The sequence below is a fragment of the Thalassophryne amazonica genome, chromosome 14, assembly GCF_902500255.1.
Source record: "Thalassophryne amazonica chromosome 14, fThaAma1.1, whole genome shotgun sequence".
NCBI lineage: Eukaryota > Metazoa > Chordata > Actinopteri > Batrachoidiformes > Batrachoididae > Thalassophryne > Thalassophryne amazonica.
Genome location: NC_047116.1, coordinates 50,201,321 through 50,222,256, shown reverse-complemented (window position 1 = coordinate 50,222,256; position 20,936 = coordinate 50,201,321). Strand labels below are relative to the sequence as shown.

The 20,936-nt window shown below is 39.1% G+C and overlaps 1 protein-coding gene across 1 annotated transcript in view; it reads right to left on the bottom strand.

Moving 5' to 3' along the window:
- LOC117524084 (dynein heavy chain 7, axonemal-like) overlaps nucleotides 1–20,936 on the bottom strand; it is a 289,259-nt gene that overhangs the window by 216,870 nt on the left and 51,453 nt on the right. The window contains 6 exon segments of the mRNA XM_034185816.1: nucleotides 1,620–1,760; nucleotides 4,038–4,217; nucleotides 4,339–4,485; nucleotides 4,606–4,830; nucleotides 13,413–13,491; nucleotides 17,010–17,128. Coding sequence (XP_034041707.1) covers nucleotides 1,620–1,760; nucleotides 4,038–4,217; nucleotides 4,339–4,485; nucleotides 4,606–4,830; nucleotides 13,413–13,491; nucleotides 17,010–17,128 — 891 coding nt within the window.

Below are 20,936 nucleotides of genomic sequence, written 5' to 3'. Positions count from 1 at the left end.
GCTTCCAGTTGCTGCAAGATCGGATTCTAAAGTACTGTTATTAGTTTATAAAATTGTTCATGGACTTGCACCTCCCTATCTGGCTGACCTGGTAAGCCCCTATGTACCGGCTCAGGCTCTGCGTTCTCAGGGTGCAGGACTTCTGTGTGTTCCCAGGGTGAATAAAAAGTCTGCCCGTCACAGAGCTTTCTCCTACCATGCTCCAGCTCTGTGGAACGATCTCCCGGCACACATTCGGCAGTCAGATACTGTGGAGACTTTTAAGTCATGTTTAAAGACTCATTTGTTTTCCCTGTTTTATCATTAGTGTTATGATGTGTTTTTATTCTTGTATTCTTTTATGGTCATCTTTTTACTGTGTTTTAAATTTTAATTCAGTTTTTTTTGTTGTTGTTGTTTTATGTTGTGTGAAGCACCTTGAGATGAGTTTGTCGTGAAATGGCGCTATATAAATTAATAAATTCGATTTTGATTTGATTTGAAATTTACAGTGGGATCTATCTCAAACTCTGATGCTACAAATATTCGGATATCTTAAACAAATTCTATGGTTCCAAGAATAATCCTGGAACTTATCTGCATGTTATATGGGTAAAACAGATCTTCTTGGACCTAATCAGTTTCAGGTTTGGATTCCACTGCATATGAGAAATGACATGGGCTAATGGAGCACATTTACCATGAAAACCCATAAACAGACCCTCTAATAACCACATTTTACATTGCAACGCCAAAACAAGTTACAGCAAGCAAGCTTGCTGGTAGCCATACTGCATCTGGCATCCATGTAAATCTACAGACTCACATTGGTGACAATTTCATTATTATAGCACTGGTATATTGACTGTCATAAACTACACCTGTTTCTAAAGTGGGAATAAGGTTAGCCAATAGTTAAAAGATAAACTCTCTGAGCCCAACACTGGTCTAGAATCCAACATCATCTGTCTATGTCTATGCAAGTGCATTTTAGGGTCATTTTTGTCAGAATTCCTCTTAAATTTGACCTTTTACCTTGAAAATGACCTTGAAACAGAAAAATGACATCAGAAATGGAATCCTTGCCCCCCAAAACAATGGAAAAGTGGTATTACACGTGGTTCTACTGCAAATAGGAGCTGCAGTACACTATTAACTTTTACTGGCAGCAGCCACAGTGAATTTTGTGCAAACAGGCCTCTAGAGGGCAGTCTCAACTCGCTTGCGATAGTTTTTGAAAACCTTGTGTTTTGAAATTCAAAACCTGGTCACAAAGTGCACGATTTTCTCGAATTCCCTCCCAGATACTCCACTAATCTTTCTTCATAGGTGCTTGATAGCACCCTGAAAGTTTAATTCCACAGTACACGTTAGAGGTCTTGACCTTTTTCCAAGTTGTATGAATACTGGATCATTGGTAAAGCTGCCTATATCACAATTTAGAACTTTTAACAGCAATGTTATTGTGCAACCTTACATTGTGCAGGCATCAGCATATCTTAAGTCATAGTAATTGAAGATAAAACAGAAACTCAAGCGAAGAACAATATTGTAAAATATAATTTATTGCTAATAAGAATTTTCAGTCTGCATTTTTTTCAGTTTTGATGCTGCTTCTCTTGATTTTGTGATGATCTTACCTGCAACAGTGGGATGTGTTCTTTGAAGTTTTCCACCTTTGCCTTTACACTACTTGCTATGTTCAGGGCCGTAGGCACATCACTGAAATCTTTTTCCAGCTTGTATAACAAGCGCCAAATGCTGCCAATATCCTCCTCTACCTACACAGATAAGTTTTGACATTTCAAACTTCAGAAACAAATAGCATTACCAATTCAACCAATACTTTAAAATGCTTAAATATACAACAAAACAGCATTGTTTTTATACTGAAACTGTAATGGTACCTTGCTAGAATGGTCCCATGCACTGCCAGTTGGGTAAAGGTAACAGTGGGTGGTGCTCATGCCAACAAATTTAGGGCCTAATTTATGAAGATTCCAGATAATGATAGCACTTATCATCTGAGATCTTCTTAGACCTTAGTCACACGTAGGTTTGGACCACATGCAACTGTGCTATAAACTGTGTGGGCCCAAACATTTGTGTATTGCAGTGACACTTCTGTTGGTGATTTACAAAGACTAATTGGGGTGGTAATGTGATGTAGACAGTCTGGGACCACAGTTGCAAGGATTACATTAATAACACACTACGCCATCATGGTTTAAAATCCTGCAGGGCACGCAAGGTCCCCCCTGCTCAAGCCAGCACATGACCAGGCCCGTTTGACGTTCACCAGTGACCATATGGATGATCCAGAGGATCCATGAGAGAAGGTCATGTGGTCAGATGAGACCAAAATAGAGCTTTTTGGCATCAGCTCCACTCGCTGTGTTTGGAGGATGAGAACAACCGCAAGAACACCGTCCCAACCATGTACATTTTTTCTGCAAAGGGAACAGGACGACTGCACCGTAGTGAAGGGAGGATGGATGGGGTCATGTATCGCAAGATTTTTGCAAACAACCTCCTTCCGTTAGTGAAGCCCCCATCACACATAGCAAGAATGTGGAGCAGCCATTCCGACATGGAAAGTATTGCCATTATCTGACGCAGTCGGGAGGAAAAGAGGCGTGCCAGCAATGGTCCAAACGCATCCAGACTGCCTTGTCAACTTCCGCAGATGGCTGTCAGAACATTTTGAAACTGAAATCCTACACTTTTCGGATGTGTGCCGATTCGTGACTCCGATGGCACTCTGCATGATTCCGGCTATGTGTGACAGGGGTATAAGGGCATTGAAGATGGTTCGTGGCTGGGTTTTCCAGCATGACAATGACCCAAAACACATTTGCACATTTGAAATCTTGGCATTAATTTATTGTGCTCGACAGACTGCTGTTACAGCAGCAGAGAGGCTGCCCTGTCCTCGAACACATAATAAAAATAAATAAATCATTAATTCATTGTAAACGTGGGGCATACAGTGAGCGAAATGAGTATTTGATCCACTGTTGAAACTTGTGCAAGTTTTCCCACCTACAAAGAATGGAGAGGTCTGTAATTTTTTATCATAGGTACACTTCAACTGTGAGAGTCAGAAGCTTAAAAAAACAAAACAGAAAATCACACTATGATTTTTAAATAATGAATTAGCATTTTATTGCATGAAATAGGTATATGATACAATAGAAAAACAGACCTTAATATTTGGTAAAGAAACCTTTGATGGCAATTGCAAAGGGCAGACATTCCCTGTACTTCTTGACCAAGTTTTCACACGCTGCAGCAGGGATTTTGGTCCACTCCTCCATATAGATCTCCAGATTTTCAGGTTTCGGGTTTCAGCTCCCTCCAAAGATTTTCAATTGAGTTCAGGTCTGGAGACTGGCTAGGCCACTCCAGGACCTTGAAATGCTTCTTACAGAGCCACTCCTTAGGTCCTCTGGCTGTGTGTTTTGGGTCACTGTCATGCTGGAGAGCTATCAGCATCTGCAAAGTTTCCTTTTGACCTTCATAAGTCGTATCGTATATGCAAAGCTATCCTATTTGCATGTCCCTTTCACAATTTTGAATTAACTGAAGGCTTTTCAGGTGGACAAAACCTAAACTGCACAATCATGAAGGCAAATGTGCTAAATGGACAAAACGTGTTATGTTGTGCATTTGAAAGACGCAATCCTCAGTGCATGGTGTTAGTAAATCAGCATGCTGGCATTTTATTTTATTTTTTGTTTATTATGTTTGTGCACGTTTTAACATTTAGTAAATGAGGCCTTTACTGTGTACAAGACCCTTCAGTTTCCTATTTAGTGATAATGCCACTTGCTTAAAAAAATAATTAAACAAGAGTGCTCTGAGAGCACAGTATCCCCTGGTAAAATGGGCCCAACTCAAACAATATTATAATGTGCATATTACCAACCTATAGCAAGGACTTGTACCATGTTTCATGAAATTTATTCTAAAAGTAGAATGTCTATACCCTTTTTCTGAGGGAGGGACAGACAACAAACAAACACTAAACTCAGTAATAACGTTATTACTGCTTTTACCATGTCTGAGTTGACACCAGACAGCGGCCCATGGAGCCACTGCTTGCGCTTGTTCTGAAAATCAGAAGCTGTTTCATAGAGGTGTAAGAAAGGTGAAAGCCTGTTCTGGATTTTCTTGCGCTGTGGGTACTGGGAAACAGGCCAACCATAGACCTCCTCCTCCTGGTTAATATCATTGATCTGTTCACAAACATAAAACGTACAGAAGTGAACAGAAGGGGGAAAATAGATCAAACTGAGATGGTAGATAAACAAATAAAAATGTATCTATTTTTTCTGCAGCACAGAAGCTCGGTTGTACCTTTTCCATTGCCAACTCCAATTTGGCATTGATGTCCTGGGCTTTCTTCAAGTATCTGCTGAGATGTGACAGTTCACCAAAGTTGCAAAACTCCTCCACCTGTTTTTCGTATGTCTTCAGCTCATTAATAAAGCGCTCACGTGAAAACTGCAATGAATATACACATAGAAAGAAATGCAGTGTTTTCTATCACACATCTTTTGTTGTTGGTGTTGTAGTTTGATGTAAAAATATTCAGACTAGTGCAATTTAAAAGATAGCACTGACCTCAAGGGCACTCTGATACTGCTCTGTCTTCTGATTGACAATCTGTTGATGTTGCTCAAAGATAGATGGCATGCGCATGTGCCGTTTAATGGGCTGCACATTAAATTCCAAATCTGATTCAGAGAAGGTGACAAAGCCCATCAAGAAACACAAACATCTGTCGCAATCGGTGAGTTTGTCTTCCAACAGTGGCATCTCTGTGGTCTTCACCTTGTTTACATAGGCCTGAAAGACAGGTACAAGGTACGGTGCATCCGGAAAGTATTCACAGTGCTTCACTTTTTCCACATTTTGTTATATTAAAGCCTTATTCCAAAATGGATTAAATATTTTTTCCCCTCAAACTTCGACACACAATACCCCATAATGACAATGTCACAAAGTTTTTTTTTTAAATAAAAAAAAAAAAATCACGTGAACATAAGAATTCACAACCTTTGCCATGAAGCTCAAAATTTAGCTCAGGTGTATCCTGTTTCCAATGATCATCCTTGACATGTTTCTACAGATTAATTGGAGTCCACCTGGTGTAAATTCAGCTGACTGGACAAGATTTGGAAAGGCAAACACCTGTCTACATATAATGTCCCACATGTCAGAGCACAAACGAAACATGAAGTCAAAGGAACTGTCTGTAGACCTCAGACAGGATTGTGTCGAGGCTCCAACAGTGTACAGAAGTGTACAGAAATGTTTGTTTTTGCTGCTTTGAAGCTCCTAATGAGCACAGTGACCTCCATCATCCATAAACGCAAGAAGGTTGGAGCCACCAGGACTCTTCCTAGAGCTGGCTGACGGTCCGACCTGAACAATCGGGGGAGAAGGGTCTTAGTCAGGGAGGTGACCAAGAACCCGATGGTCACTCTGTCAGAGCTCCAGCATTCCTCTGTGGAGACAAGAGAACCTTCCAGAAGGACAACCATCTCTGCAGCAATCCACCAATCAGGCCTGTATGGTACAGTGGCCAGATGGAAGCCAGTCTGTAGTAAAAGCCACATGGCAGCCCGCCTGGAGTTGGCCAAAAGACACCTGCACTCACAGAAATATTTAACCCTAACTTTTAAGATTTATGTAATTTTATTACATGACAAATTCCCATTTACTTTTTTTTTTTAGATAATTTTAATACAAACCTACCAAATAAACCTTACATGATGCATATTCATTACTGTAATAAATCCAATTTATTTGAAATGCATAATCCTCAGCTTTATGTATTTAGTATTAATAAAATATAATTACTCTAAATCAATAATAATGACAGTATTGCAGGACATCTCATTTTGGGAGGAAAATAACATTTTGTGTGTACTAGTTTAGTGCTTGTATTACAACGTTTGGAAAGAGGTGTCATTTGATTTAAAACAGAGTGTTGAAGTTATTAATTCCAGTTGGACTCTAACGTGACTTGGCAGAGAGCGGCAACAGAGGACGATTCTCGTTTCTTGCCTGCAACAAGACAAGAGTCCCAGTTAGTGACTTTAATCTGCACAAAAGTGACTCACGATTGACATCTTTAACTGACTTTGAGAGGGGTTAAGAAGCAGATGCTGCTTCTGAAAAGCAGCGAAGCAGAGAACCAACGATGCAGCGGGTCGGAGCACAGCTTCATTGGTTCATGCTTCAAAGTGGAGCCGCGCTGCAGAAGCAGTTGATTACAGACCCGCTGCAGGTTCTGCAATCAACGTAGAGAAATTATCATTTTCCCAACAAAGACCCTCAAAAACAACAGCCGCTCTGAAGGACCGATAAGGGAATCGTTAAGCAAAAAGGCTATTGATATCAGTGGATCTAATTTCTTAATTTCTTAACAATTATCGAAAAGAACCGGTTCTCGATACCCAACCCTAGTCAGGATTGAGGGAAAGATGAACGCAGAAATATACAGAGACATCCTGGATGAAATCCTGCTTCAGAGCGCTCTTGACCTCAGACTGAGGGGACAGTTCATCTCTCAGCAGGACAATCAATGACCCTAAGCACACATCCAAGCTATCAAAGGAGTGGCTTCAGGACAACTCTGTAAATATTCTTGAGTGGCCCAAAAAGAGCCCAAATCTGAATTCAATTCAACATCTCTGGAGAAAGCTGAAAATGGTGCTGCAAAGAGGAATGGGCAAAACTGCCCAAAAATAGGTGTGCCAAGCTCGTGGCATTATATTCAAGAATACTTAAGGCTGTAATTGCTGCTAAAGGTGCATCAACAAAGTACTGAGCAAAGGGTGTATATACTTAGGTACATGCGATTTCTTAGTTTTTTTTTTTTAATAAATTTTCAAAAATTAAAAAAAAAACTTTTTTCATGTTGTCATTATGGGGTGTTGTGAGCAGAATTTTGAGGGAAGAAATGAATTCATGCCATTTTTTAATAAGGCTGTAATATAACAAAATGTGGAAAAACCGAAGCGCTGTGAATACTTTCTGGATGCACTGCAAAAATACACTGTTATACAGTACTTATATATTGCCAAGATTGACTAAATATTGTACCCCGCCTCATTGACTAGTGTACCCCGCCTCGTGCTCTATGGCTGCTGGGATAGGCTCCAGCCCCCCGCGACCCTTAAATGGACTAACCGGTAGAAGATGAATGAATGAATGAATGACTAAATATTAAAATGGTTTCCCAGGACAGTGAGCATGAACATTTTAAATATATCTAGGAAAGAAATAGAACACTGGCAATTAAAAAGAAAAAAAAAACAAAAAACAACCCAACTACGTCTGTATGAATGATTAAGAACACAGCTTAAATGCAAGAATCAGAAAGAGAAATGTAAACCAGCTTTAATTTGATATCCACTGACATAATTTCTATTTTCATAAAATTAAACAAATAACATTTTCTTACAATCCCTGTCCAATAAAAAGCAGTTTTGTTGATTACAATTGTATGTAATAATTATGTTTTCTTACCTGAGGATTGTAACTAGTACAGTATAGTGTAGTGTGCTTTTACTATAACTGATATACACCTGTTAATAAAATGAAAATATGAGCAAAAGAAAAAAAAACATTCCCACCTTTATCGTATACATCGTCACATAACTGACTCAACAATGGTACAGTGTGAGGACCAAGAGTAACACTATGAAGTTATTTTGAACTAAAATAACATCTTGAAAATTATTTTGATGGTAAAAGTAACATAGAGAATAGTGTCACTTCTATTCCCACTCTGCACCTTGGACACCTTTTCCAACACAATGCAACTTTGGTGGTGTGCACATGATCTCCCTCAAGAAGTGCTTTATGACACTTCATGTCACACCAACAACTATGGGCCTTCAGGTACCTGTAAGAAGCTAGCTCAATAATCTCAGTACAGAAATCATGGCAGAGACAAAAGGACTCCAAAGAACACCGACAGAGAAGCTAAGAAGATTAAAAACAGAAAGTAAGCGAGAGGCCAGAGAAGTGTAAATCTTACACTGGTGTGATAGGCAGTGGTGGGCACAGATAACCAAAAAATTAACTTCAATAACAGATAATCAGATAACTGAAAAGTTATCTTCGATAAAGATAAAACAATAAACCACCCAAAAATTTATCAGAAGTTACAGATAACCGATAACAGATAAATTCTAATATTATCTCTGGCACATTTACAACTATTAGTAAAACAAATTTAATAGCTTCTAATAATATTAAAAATAACAACAGACCCAAACAATAAGACCATACTTTTTTCTTTCAACAGTCTGCCCCTGCTGGAAGCTCTACACAGAGGCACCCTGAGACCCAAACAATGAGACCACACTTTTTTTCTTTCAACATTCGAACCCCTGCTGGAAGCTCTTGTTTATTACAGCCCTCCCAGCACAGAAGCACTCTGAGAGCAGCCGTAAAGCGAGTCCTGCATCAATTATAAAGAGCCGGTCATGCGGAGGTCTTGAAAAATAAAGTCATATTGACTTGGTTTTGTTTTATAAATAACATTAATACCGATAGAATAACTCCATTAATGTCAATTCTGTCATTTGTACAAAGTTAAAATATAACATATATCTTTTAATGTTGAATAATGCACTAATTCTGGGGTTTTGTAACAAAGAGCCAGATCGCAAAGGATTCTGGGTAAAGGTGCCTGCTAAACACTGATTGGTGCCTGCTAAACACTGATTGGTGATTGATTTTTTTTTTTTGCATTCTTTTTTTTTTTTCATTTTTTTGCATTCTCTCTTTACAAAATTCATTTGATGTTGTAAAACATACTTTACACTGTGCAAGATGATTTTTCATGCAGGAATTTTTTGGACCAAGTTTCAGGTTAATCGTGCGTCCTGCATCGTGTAGTGTTCATGGAGTATCAAGCTGCAGTCAACATCTGACGATCACCTCCTGATCGGTGATCGTATGGTCGAATGAGAATCAAACCTGTTTGATATATTATTGTGGTCGGCCGTCGTGAGGTTATCCTGCTGCTGAAAGCTACAAGCAGCATCCAACCGTTTGCACTGTACCTGTGCAAACACTGCAGAGCTGTCTTGTAATATTATTATTATTATTATTATTATTATTATTATGCAGTTGTTTTGTTTTTAAACTTCATTTGTAAAAAAAAAAGCCATTTGCAACGCAAAAATTTGATTTGACAATCATCTTTCTTTCTTTAATATTTATTTCATTCATTTAAAATAAAAAAAACAGAAAAAACAGAAATAAAGCATCACAATCACCAGAATGAAAAGGAGCAGAGAGAAGAACAAGTCTTATATCTGACATAACCAAGGTCAAAATAAACAGAACACAGCCATCTACTGGTTCCCAGACATTGCCATGAACAGTAGATGCTAGATGGCAGTAGAGGCTTTCAAAACAAATTCTAGATAATCCCTGTCTGTTCACATTTAAAATGCGTGGAATTTAACAAACGCAATTAAAAAAATCAACGTCTATAAATGCAGAGAATATATACAAGAGAGTTTTAGGCACTAGAGTTTAATGCTGTTGTCCTTGGAGCCTGAACAGAGTGTCTGAAATGCATTTGTCCTGTCATGACGTACTGAGATTACATCATCCTACCCATAATGCACTGTGGGGCAGAGCATGTGCTCACAAAACCTTAAAAATTAACACATTACTTTAAAACTAAAACATATATCTGATATTTTTACTTTATACAACTTCAGACATGACAGTAATTTTAAATAACTTGTCCAAAATTAGTTTGGTTGAAATTTGAACCATAAGTTAAAGATGTATGCCTCTGGATGACTTGGGTCATATTGCCAGCATATCAGTATGATGTTAAAGGAAATAGTTTTTTTTTTTTTCTTTTTGGGGCTGTTTTTTCTTTGTCTGCAGAGGATTGAGACGCTTTTTATACAAGTAGTTCCGTTTGTAAAGGTTATAAATGTGTGTCTGGTACAAAACTTTTAACAGGTGGGTGCTGAACTAATTTTAAAAATGCATGTTGCTGTTCAGCTTTATTTTGTTTGTCAGTTTAAAAGTTATCGGACAAAAATTCATTGGAAGATAATTAGTCCGCTGATGGTCTTTAAAGTTAATCGATAATCCAATAATGAAAACGTTATCTTCGATAATTATCTGTTATCGGATTATCGGAACTGTGCCTACCACTGGTGATAGGTATAGTATTCAAAACACTGGTGTAAAAATGAACTGCACTTTTATGTATAGTTGCTCAAAAATAAATAAATAAATAAAGCGCATAATAAGGCTGTCTACTGTACACCCAATTTGAGGATTTCTGTCAAATCCAGTTCAAAAATGGTGTATGACAGTGTTCTGAAAATGTGTGCACTCTCTAAGTCTAGTCCTTAAAGTGCAAATGGGACTAACCTGTTTAAATTAAAGTTAAGCATTTCTCAATTAGAAATAAGGTGAGAAGCTCAGTCATCCGTGGGGAGCTCTGAGTAGAGCCGCTGCTCCTTCACATTGAAAGGAGCCAGCTGAGGTGGTTCGGGCATCTTGTAAGGATGCCCCCCTGGGAGGTGTTCCAGGCACATCCATCTGGGAGAAGACCCCAGGGAAGACCCAGGACTAGGTGGAGAGATTATATCGCCACACTGGCCTGGGAACATCTCGGGATCCCACAGTCAGAGGTGGTCAATGTGGCCTGGGAAAGGGAAGTCTGGAGTCCCCTACTGGAGCTGCTGCCTCCATGTTTTGAAACACAAGGTTCGGTCAGATCGGCACACAGAAATGATCACACAGACTGCATTTTGCTAGAATAAAAAGGCGTATATTTATTCCCCACAAAAGCAGTTACATCAAACACAAGTGGTTGCAGCGCATTTTTCTCTTACCGTGACGCCTTTAAGGTGGAGAGCCAACACCTTCAGCAGAGTGCGCCTGTCAACCGGCTGGGCGTTCGTACGTTAACCCGCAGCAGACTCTGTTGAAGCATGGTTCTACTCCCTTTTTTCTAGTGTGTCCGCGAAGGGAGGGTGAGTGGCCAACTCAACCTCCCTGGCGCACATAATTTCTTTAATCAACAGGCATCTGAAAGTTATTTTCTCTCTCTTACAAAGACATAATAAAAGCAGCTCTTCGCTCCCAGTTCCGAATGATCCCAGCATGCTTCACTCCCAGTCGTTAGTGGCTACAAAAAACAAAGTCGTGCTATCAGTGTAATAATAACAAGTACATCCAGCTCTTCGCTCCCAGTTCAGACTGACCCCAGAGTGCTAAAACAAAATTAAATAACAAATACATTCTCAGGGTTACTTTAAGACAGGTGCAAAACAGCACAATAACATTTTATTATACACTCCATGACCTGATCCCAGATAAGCAGTTGAAGATGAGTGATGAGTGGTGAATGTCAAATGAGCTGACTATTCTGAATAAATAAAAAATGATGAAAATATTGATGTATTGTGTTTCATTTTTGGTGCCATACTTATTATTGAAGTCCATGTACCATAAGTCCTAAAAATACTGTAAATAAATTCAACATACTGCGGAGCTTACGATAGCCCTGATCTAATCATACGGTTTCACAGATCATTTACAATCAGTGACGTCTGCAGAAAGCACATCGCACCATCAAAGATAACAGCCACCGACACACCAGCTATTCTCCCGGCTATGGTCAACCAAGCGATACAGGAGCTTGGCTGCAAGGCCCACAAGACTTAAGAACAGTTTTTAACCACCAAGTCATCACACTCCTCAGCTCCCATACACACAATACCTCACTGTACTGGACTTACACTAAACACTGACAATTCATACAAGACACTTTATCACATTTTATTGCACTGATCACTTTATCACAGATTACCTCATCGCATTGAATTTGCACAGACTCCAGTCAAATTGTACCTGACATTTTCACAATGTGCAATATAGCTACTTTTGATTACTTTCTTAAATTTCCTGTTTAAGCTTTTATTACCTATGCCTTTTTATACTCTTCCTGCCCTTTTCAAAATTTAGTTCATTTTATTCTATACTTTCTATTTTAGACTGTCTTTAAGACAGCGCTGAGTGACTACTACCTGGGACAGTTAATTACACACTGCACCAGAGTGACCTGTGGTTAGAACTGGGGCTTATTACATAGAATGTATATAGCATGTACTGGACAGAGCCTGCGTGATCTCACCCATTGGTTTTCTACAAAGACCAAGAAAAGCCAAAATGACTCTTTTGTGGGCGTCGCAACTGGACAAACTGTTGGACTTTATGGACGATGCCAGTCACCCTCAACACACCGTCATCAGCAACCACAGGAGCCTCTTCAGCCACAGACTGCTCCTTCCCAAGTACAGGGCCAACAGAATGAAAAACTCTTTTGTCCCTCAGGCCATCAGACTGTACAACTCCTCACTCGGCGGGAGGAGGAGTAACGGGAAGACAGAGGACAGGAATGAGAGGAACAGTAGTAGCCAGTAAACCAGTATTGATCAGTATGTCTGGTATTTATATTGTGTATTTATACTGCAAACTGTTTTTCTTTTTTTACTTTCAGTTTTGATACACTGTGTGCTTCTTACCCCATGTGCTTGCTACACAATGCTGCTGGAACTTCAATTTCCCTGAGGGAGTCTTCACAAGGGATCAATAAAGTTCTTTCTTTCTTTCTTTCTATCTATCATACTGATTCATGATGAACTCATAAAACATTAGGGGTGGAGCATGGGTAGTTCTGTGTGTGACAGAAAAAGGCTGAACACAACACCCCCTCCGGAATCCAAAACATAAGCGAACCTCGGTTTGGGTGTTTATTAATTCATATTTTTGGGCACTGTGCGGTGGTCCTCATAAGGGTTTAGCTTGGTGTGGACAGTAAAAGTTACCCGCCACATATTTCCTCAGTAATCATGCATTAAGTGGACCGACTAACAGCTGCTAAAAGTGCAAACAGTTAGCTTACAACATTAAATAAGACGAGAGTTTTAGTGTGAATATTGCAGCAGCAACGTCTTAGATGATCCTTTAGGACATTTCAATGCACATAAAGCCATATTTTCCAGGTGTTTATAATAAAATACTCCAAATGAACACAAAGGAAAGGGTCGATGGACACAGTCGCTGTCAATCAAAGCCGTGGCCACAGCCACAATTATACAGAATTTTATTTATTAAAACATCTTAAACTAAGACATTTGAAAAAAAAACTTAAGACATTTGTACAGTTGTTGTGGAGGAGGAAACTATCAATAGAGACCAAAAGTGTTTTTGTACCAGGCCTATAAACATTTTATTTCTGTTTTAAAATGGGATGCTACGGGAATGTGCTCTGTTTTGGAGCCAGCCTCAAGCAGACAGTCAAGGAACTGCACATCCTGGTTGAGTTCAAAATGCAAGCTTGAGTGTTGCCACTTGGTTATTACCTTAAGTTCCATCAGTTTGTATGTGTCAGGTGGTGTGCTCAGTGCCTTCTCTGCAACTGCTTCATATTCAGCAGAAAGCCTACAAGAGGGGGAAATTTTACATTAGTGTCATCATAGTTTCATCATACCTTTTGCAAATCATTGTATTCTGTTTTTATTTACATTTTACACAACGTCCCAACTTCATTGGAATTGGGGTTGTACATGCATACAGAGATCAGTGGACATCCAAATGGTGAAAAGCAGAGGCTCTGACAATGGAATAATAGTGATGAATTGGTGATCAAAGCCAAGTCAATCATAGAAAGAACATTCTCCAGAATTCATTTATTATGTGGTCCAGAGGTCCTGAGCATCCTCCACATTTCCACAGTTCCCCGTAGCGCTCACATACCCCAGTACTGCAAGGATTTCAGAAGATCAGATAGGTGGCCAATGGTTGGACAGAAGGGACATACAGTGCATCTGAAATGTATTCATAATGCTTCACTTTTTCCAAATTTTGCTATGTTAAAGCCAAAATGGGTGAAATTCATGTTTTCCCTCAAAATTTGACACACAATATCCCATAATGACAATGTGAAAAAAAGTTTTGGAGATTTTTACAAATTTATTAGAAATTAATAAAATGAATATTAAAAAGAAATCACATGTATGTAAGTATTCACCCTTCAGCCTTTGACAAGAAGCTGAAAATTGAGCCCAGGAACATCCTGTTTCCACTGATCATCCTTGAGAATTTCCTTCAGCTTAATTGGAATTGTCTGCAGAACTCAGACAGGATTGTCTCAAGGCTCAAATCTGGGGAAGTGTACAGAAATGTTTTTGCTGCTTTGAAGCTCCCAATGAGCACAGTTGCCTCCATCATCCATAAACGCAAGAAGGTTGGAGCCACCAGGACTCTTCCTAGAGCTGGCTGATGGTTTGAACTGAGCAATCAGGGAAGAAGGGTCTTAGTCAGGGAGGTGACCAAGAACCCGATGGTCACTCTGTCAGAGTTCCAGCATTCCTCTGTGAAGAGAAGAGAACCTTCCAGGAGGACAACCATCTCTGCAGTGATCCACCAATCAGGCCTGTATGGTACAGTGGCCAGATGGAAGCCAGTCTGTAGTAAAAGCCACACGGCAGGCCACCTGGTGTTTGCCAAAAGGCACCTGACAGACTCTCAGACCATGAGAAACAAAATTCTCTTGTCTGATGAGACAAAGATTGAACTCTTTGGCATGAATTCCAGGCATCATGTTTGGAGGAAACCAGACACCATCCCTACAGTGAAGCATGGTGGTGGCAGCATCATGCTGTGGGGATGTTTTTTCAGCAGCTGGAACTGGGAGACTAGTCAGGATTGAGGGAAAGATGAATGCAGCAATGTACAGAGACATCCTGCATAAAAACCTGCTCCAGAGCGCTCTTGACCTTGGACTGGGGTGACAGTTCACCTTTCAGCAGGAAAATGACCTGAAGCACACAGACAAGATATCAAAGGAGTGGCTTCAGGACAGCTCTGTGAATGTTCCTGAGTGGCTCAGCCAGAGCCCAGACCTGAATCTGATTGAACATCTCTGGAGAGATCTGAAAATGGATGCGCACCGATGCTCCCTATCCAACCTGATGGAGTTTGAGAGGTGCTGCAAAGAGGAATGGGCAAAACTGCCCAAAGATAGGTGTGGCAAGCTTGTGACATCATATTCACGAAGACTTGAGACTGTAATTGCTGCCAAAGTGTCATGCTTCTGTACTATTTGGGTTCCTGTCTTCGTTCCCTTTTCTTTTCCTTCAGTTTAGCCCATTCTTGACTTTGTTTTGTTTGCTTGGCTGCTTGTTTATTTTCTTGTCTGTTTCTGATTATTCATGTTTATGTATTATTCTGTGTTCCTGGTCTTGGTTCTCGTGTATTGCATTTTGGTTTAGTCATTCATTGCTTTTCTTTGTCACTAGTTTCATTCTTGGTCATCTTTTATTTTTAGTCATGTATATTACTTTAGCTTTCACATTCTTTACATCATGCTTACTCACAGGTTTTGCTTATTTTTCACCTTCAGTGTTTAGTATTTGATTATGTTCTTTGTGATTGATTTCTTATTAGTATTTTGTATTGTCACTGCATTTATTTCTACATTTTATTCAGTGTCAGCTCTGTTCCAGTTCTGTGTTTATTTTTATTGATCTCCTGGTTTTCCACTTTGCTTAGTCACATTATCTCGTTTTTTTCCCCCTTTTGCTTTGCTCATGTTTATTATTTCCTGCCTTAAGCATGTCTCATTTTTCTCTGTTGATTTTCCAGTCACTTAGTTCTTTTGGTTTGCTTCCATTGCATTTTCTTCAGTCATTCTTTTGCACCTGTTCCTCATCTGCAAGCCATGGCCCCCTTTCCAGATCCTTCGTTCTCACGTGCACCTTGTTTTCCTGTCACCACCTTCTTTATTTAAACTGCATCTGTTCATTCCCTCACTGCTCGTTTGTCGATGATGCTCATCACTTACCAGCGCTTTGCCTCGTTCTGTTTTTGCTCTTGCTGTGTTTTGATTCTGCTCTGTTTACCTGACCCTGTTTTTGCCTCAGCTCTGAAAACCCAGTTTGCTCGTGTACTGACCCTGCTAGTTTTTGACCACGTCCTCTGTCTCGTCCTGTCTGGTACTTTTGCACTGCAGACTGTCTTCCTGTTGCTGAACCCCTGTCTGTAATAAAGACCATCTTTTTACTCATACGTCCTGTTTGAGAGCCTGCATTTGTGTTCAGCCTCTGTCTGTGCCTCGCCTCCGCTCAGCCTTGACACAAAGGTGCATCAAAATAGTATTGATCAAAGGGTGTGAATACTTATGTACATGTAATTTCTTAGTTTTAAATTAAATTAGCAAAAATTAAAAAATCACATCATCATTATGGGGTGTTGTGAGCAGAATTTTGAGGGGAAAAAATGAATTTACTCCATTTTGAAACAAGGCTGTAACAACAATATGTGGAAAAAGAGAAGTACTGTGAATACTTTCCAGATGCACTTGTAAGAAGGTCTAAATTGTATTGGCAGTGCCTAGGTCCTGGTTGCTGGTAGTCTGCCTCTTTATCACTAAATTGACCTCATACAGAGAACGCAGAAATCAATCTGCCACAATGAACAGTTCACAGTACCTTACTAAAAGAGTCAACTAACAAAGTGTTTACATGTCCATGTTCAGCATATACAGTATAATGGAACAGAATTTTTTTTTATTTATTTAACCAGGTTAGTCACATTCAGTTCAAGACCTCTTTTGCAAGCGAGCCGTGAACAATTATAAAGTTTCCAATTCACCTAACCTCCATGTCTTTAAATGTGGGAGGAAACAGGAGGACCCTGAGGAAGCCGCTGCAAACACAGGAAGAAAATGCAAACTCCACACAGAAAGGTCACAGGTGGGAAACAAACCCATGACCTTCTTGTTGTGAGGCAACAGTGCTAACCACTAAGCCACCATGCTGCCAATAGAATAGAATAGAATGCTCTTTATTGTCATTATACAAATGTAAAAGGAGATATATATTTTAAATATATCTTACTCCCAGTCATAAGGTGGCAAACAACATGAAGGAGATTCTATGAATAAGTGGTAAACTGACTTTTTGTTGAATTCTTGATAGTCTCGCAGCATCTTTGACACCAGGTTGTTTTGCAGCTCCTGAGCACACTTGGCAAGAGACTGTAACAGCTCATGGGAGTGAACTTCAAACATTCCAAGGGGTATTTCCTGAAGCCAAAAGTATTGTTCAGTAAGAAAGTAAAAATGTTTCACATGTACAGTGATATACCCATATAACCAAAATAACAGTAACCATAGTCTTTGTAATTAACTCAGGTTATAAGAATCCTGATTTAACAATCACATTTTCTGATGATACAAGACTGATTAAAAGCCATTTCTTACAAAAAGTATTTGCATTGACATTTTGCAGCTAGATAATTCATCAAGTGGCAGTTAGTCGTAAGCAACCTTTTTAATAGTCTACAAAACCTTGCGACTTGACTGAACCTACAGAACTATCTATGAAAATTCCTGATTATTTTATTACAATTGAAATATAGTCAATGTCACAAGTACTTGGATGATGATGCAATTTGGCAATTTTGCATCCCTACACCACAGTGGAGGTGACACAAAACAATTGAGATGAGCTTATAGACTGTTTGCTTAAATTTAACAAAAAATAAAATTACACACACACACACACACATAATAGCCAACTGGCCTCTGTATGTGTGCGGCATGTGTATAGCTTCAATCACACAAAAACTAGTCAGTTTAGTTAAATGACATGTTGCCGTTACCATGAGTGAAAACAGTATTGCTTTTCATGTCTTCTGCCACTGTCTCTGTGCGTGTGTAAAAATTAAAAGCACCTGCTTGCAGCAGTGTGCAAAAAACCAAAGAGCTCTGCATGCATGTGACTGGGAAGAGCTGACATTTGTCGTTTAGTATGCTTCTGTATTTTGGGTCATGGATGAACTCTGAAAACGGAAAGTTGATAAGACTAACGGGTGATTCTTTAACTACGGCACTATTGGCCTTGTAAATGTAATTTCCACCACACCATTGCCTTACAATTTAAAGTGCCTTGGGGCAACTGTTTGTTGTGATTTGGCGCTATATACATGTGCTCTGATGTCACTGTTTATCTCCATAGAAACTACCAAAACAATCTTTCATACAAACTGTTTAAAGGGACATTACAGTGTTGTGGTGGAAATTAAAGCAATAGTGTGGGACAACTACATTTTGTTTAAAAAAATCACAACAGTTGTATGACATTGAATACCCCAATTATGTTTTGATTATTTTACTGATATTTTATTCAGAGATATTTTAAAACATTAGAAAAAACGTTTCTTTACCATTCATTTTTATCATTGAAAATCAAAAGTCTGGGTGTGGGACAAGCACAAAACGGCAATATTTGCATATAATGATGCTGAAAAAAGGTGAAAAAGTCATCATAGACTACTAGAACAAATTTATTAACACACTTTCATTGTAAAGATAACTATAAAAGTGTGAAATTTCCCCTTTTTTCTGTTTTTCATACATGATCAAAGGACATAATAAGTGCCTGTAGTCTAAGAATCACCCTAATATTTTTGGAGGAATTGGCAATTTTACAGTAGCTAACCAGTTTTGGTTTTGGGGTTTTAAATGTTGTTATTGTGGTTCATGTTAGTTGTTGCTAGTGTTATTGATTCAATGTGTTTTTGTAGTTCAAATGGTTTAGTCAGTTTAGTTAAGTGTCATGTTATCATTACCAGGTATGAAAAGAGTATGGTTTTTAATATCTTCCTCCACAGTCTCTGTTTGTGTGTGTAAAAAAGGAAAAGTATCTGCTTGCAGCAGAATGCAGAAAAAACAAAAGGCTCTACATGCAGGCGACTGGGGACAGGTGACATTTCCAGTTGGTATGCTTATGAATTTTGGATGAACACTGCCAAAACGAAATGTTGATAGGACTAATGTTGTTGGAGAAGCTACGGATATTAGCTAACATTGCTAATTACATTCTGGACTAACATGGCATTCCAGTAAGGGGTGGTAAATCATCATTATATTAAAAGTGTGAGTGTGTGACTTCATTTAGTAAGTTCAGTGGAAGTACATTATACAATTGTAAATACATAAAAATACCTGGATGACACAAGAAAGTGAAAACACTTATGTCCATTAGTAAGTCCCTTTGGCTTCTCCCTTGTTTACACTCGGGGTCACCACAGCAAATCCGAGGTGGATCTGCATGTTGAACTGGCACAAGTTTTACGCCGGATGGCCTTCCTGATGCAACTCCACATTACATGGAGAAATGTGGTAGGGGTGGGGTTTGACCCCGCAACTTATTTCCATTGTCAGCATTTAAAAATCAAATAACAAAATAGAAGTAACAACAAAATATAATAATAACCATAATAATAATAATAATAATAATAATGTGTATATGATAACAACAACCTAAACAATTTGTAAATACATTAAGACAGCAAATTAACATTTAAAAAATTAAATAGTTAACAGGAAATAAAAGGGTTGAGTTTCTCTTCTAAAAATTGTTGTGGTCTAAGGTTATAAACATTCTGGAATCACACACCATTCCAGCTCCTTATACAAACTTTACTTAATTTATTACTACCCTTGAAAAATGTCACCTTGCTATTTTATAAACACTACCCAATCTGGAGCCCACTAATATATATACATATACACATTGAACAAAAATATAAACACAACACTTGTTTTTGCTCCCATTTTTCATGATAAGACTTTATTGATCTCACAGTGGAGAAATTCATGTTACGTCAGCTCTTAAAAAACACACAAGATGGGTGTGAGTAGAGGAAAATGTGCATCAAAACAGCATGTGCAAGGATAAGCAATAATAATAATACTTGTAACAATACAATAAAATAAGAAAATGAGGTCGAAATAGAATATGTATGTGTGTGTGTGTGTGTGTATATATATATATATATATATATATATATATATATATATATACACAGTGAGGAAAATAAGTATTTGAACACCCTGCAATTTTGCAAGTCCTCCCACTTAGAAATCATGGAGGGGTCTGAAATTTTCATCCTAGGTGCATGTCCACTGTGACAGGCATAATTTTGATTACTGCATAGGTGTGCAAAAAAAAAAAAAAGTCCGGGAATCACAATGTATGATTTTTTTAATAATTTATTTGTATGTTATGTTACTGCACCTGTGAAAATCACTGTTAATGTTTGGTACAGTAGCCTTTATTTGCAATTACAGAGGTCAAACGTTTCCTGTAGTTCTTGACCAAGTTTTCATACACTGCAGCAGGGATTTTGGTCCACTCCTCCATACAGATCTTCTTTCAGGTTTGGAGTTTCCGCTCCCTCCAATGATTTTATATTGAGTTCAGGTCTGGAGGCTGGCCCGGCCACTCCAGGACCTTGAAATGCTTCTTACAGAGCCCCTCCTTAGTTGCCCTGGCTGTGTGTTTGGGGTCATTGTCATGCTGGAAGACCCAGCCAGGACCCATCTTCAATGCTCTTACTGAGGGAAGGAGGTTGTTTGCCAAAATCTCGCAATACATGACCCCATCCATTCTCCCTCCAACACGGTGCAGTCGTCCTGTCCTCTTTGCAGAAGAACACCCCCAGAGTATGATGTTTCCACCCCCATGCTTCACGGTTGGGATGGTTTTCTTGGGGTTGTTCTCATCCTCTAAACATGGTAAGTGGAGTTGATTCCAAAAAGCTCTATTCTGGTCTCATTTGACCACATGACCTTCTCCCATGCCTCCTCTGGATCATCCAGATGGTCACTGGTGAACTTCAAACAGGCCTGGACATGTGCTGACTTGAGCAGGGGGACCTTGCTGCCCTGCAGGATTTTAAACCATGACAGCATCATGTGTTACTAATGTAATCTGTGTGACTGTGGTCCCAGCTCTCTTCAGGTCATTGACCAGGTCCTCCTGTGTAGTTCTGAGCTTTCTCAGAATCATCCTTACCCCACAAAGTGAGATCTTGCA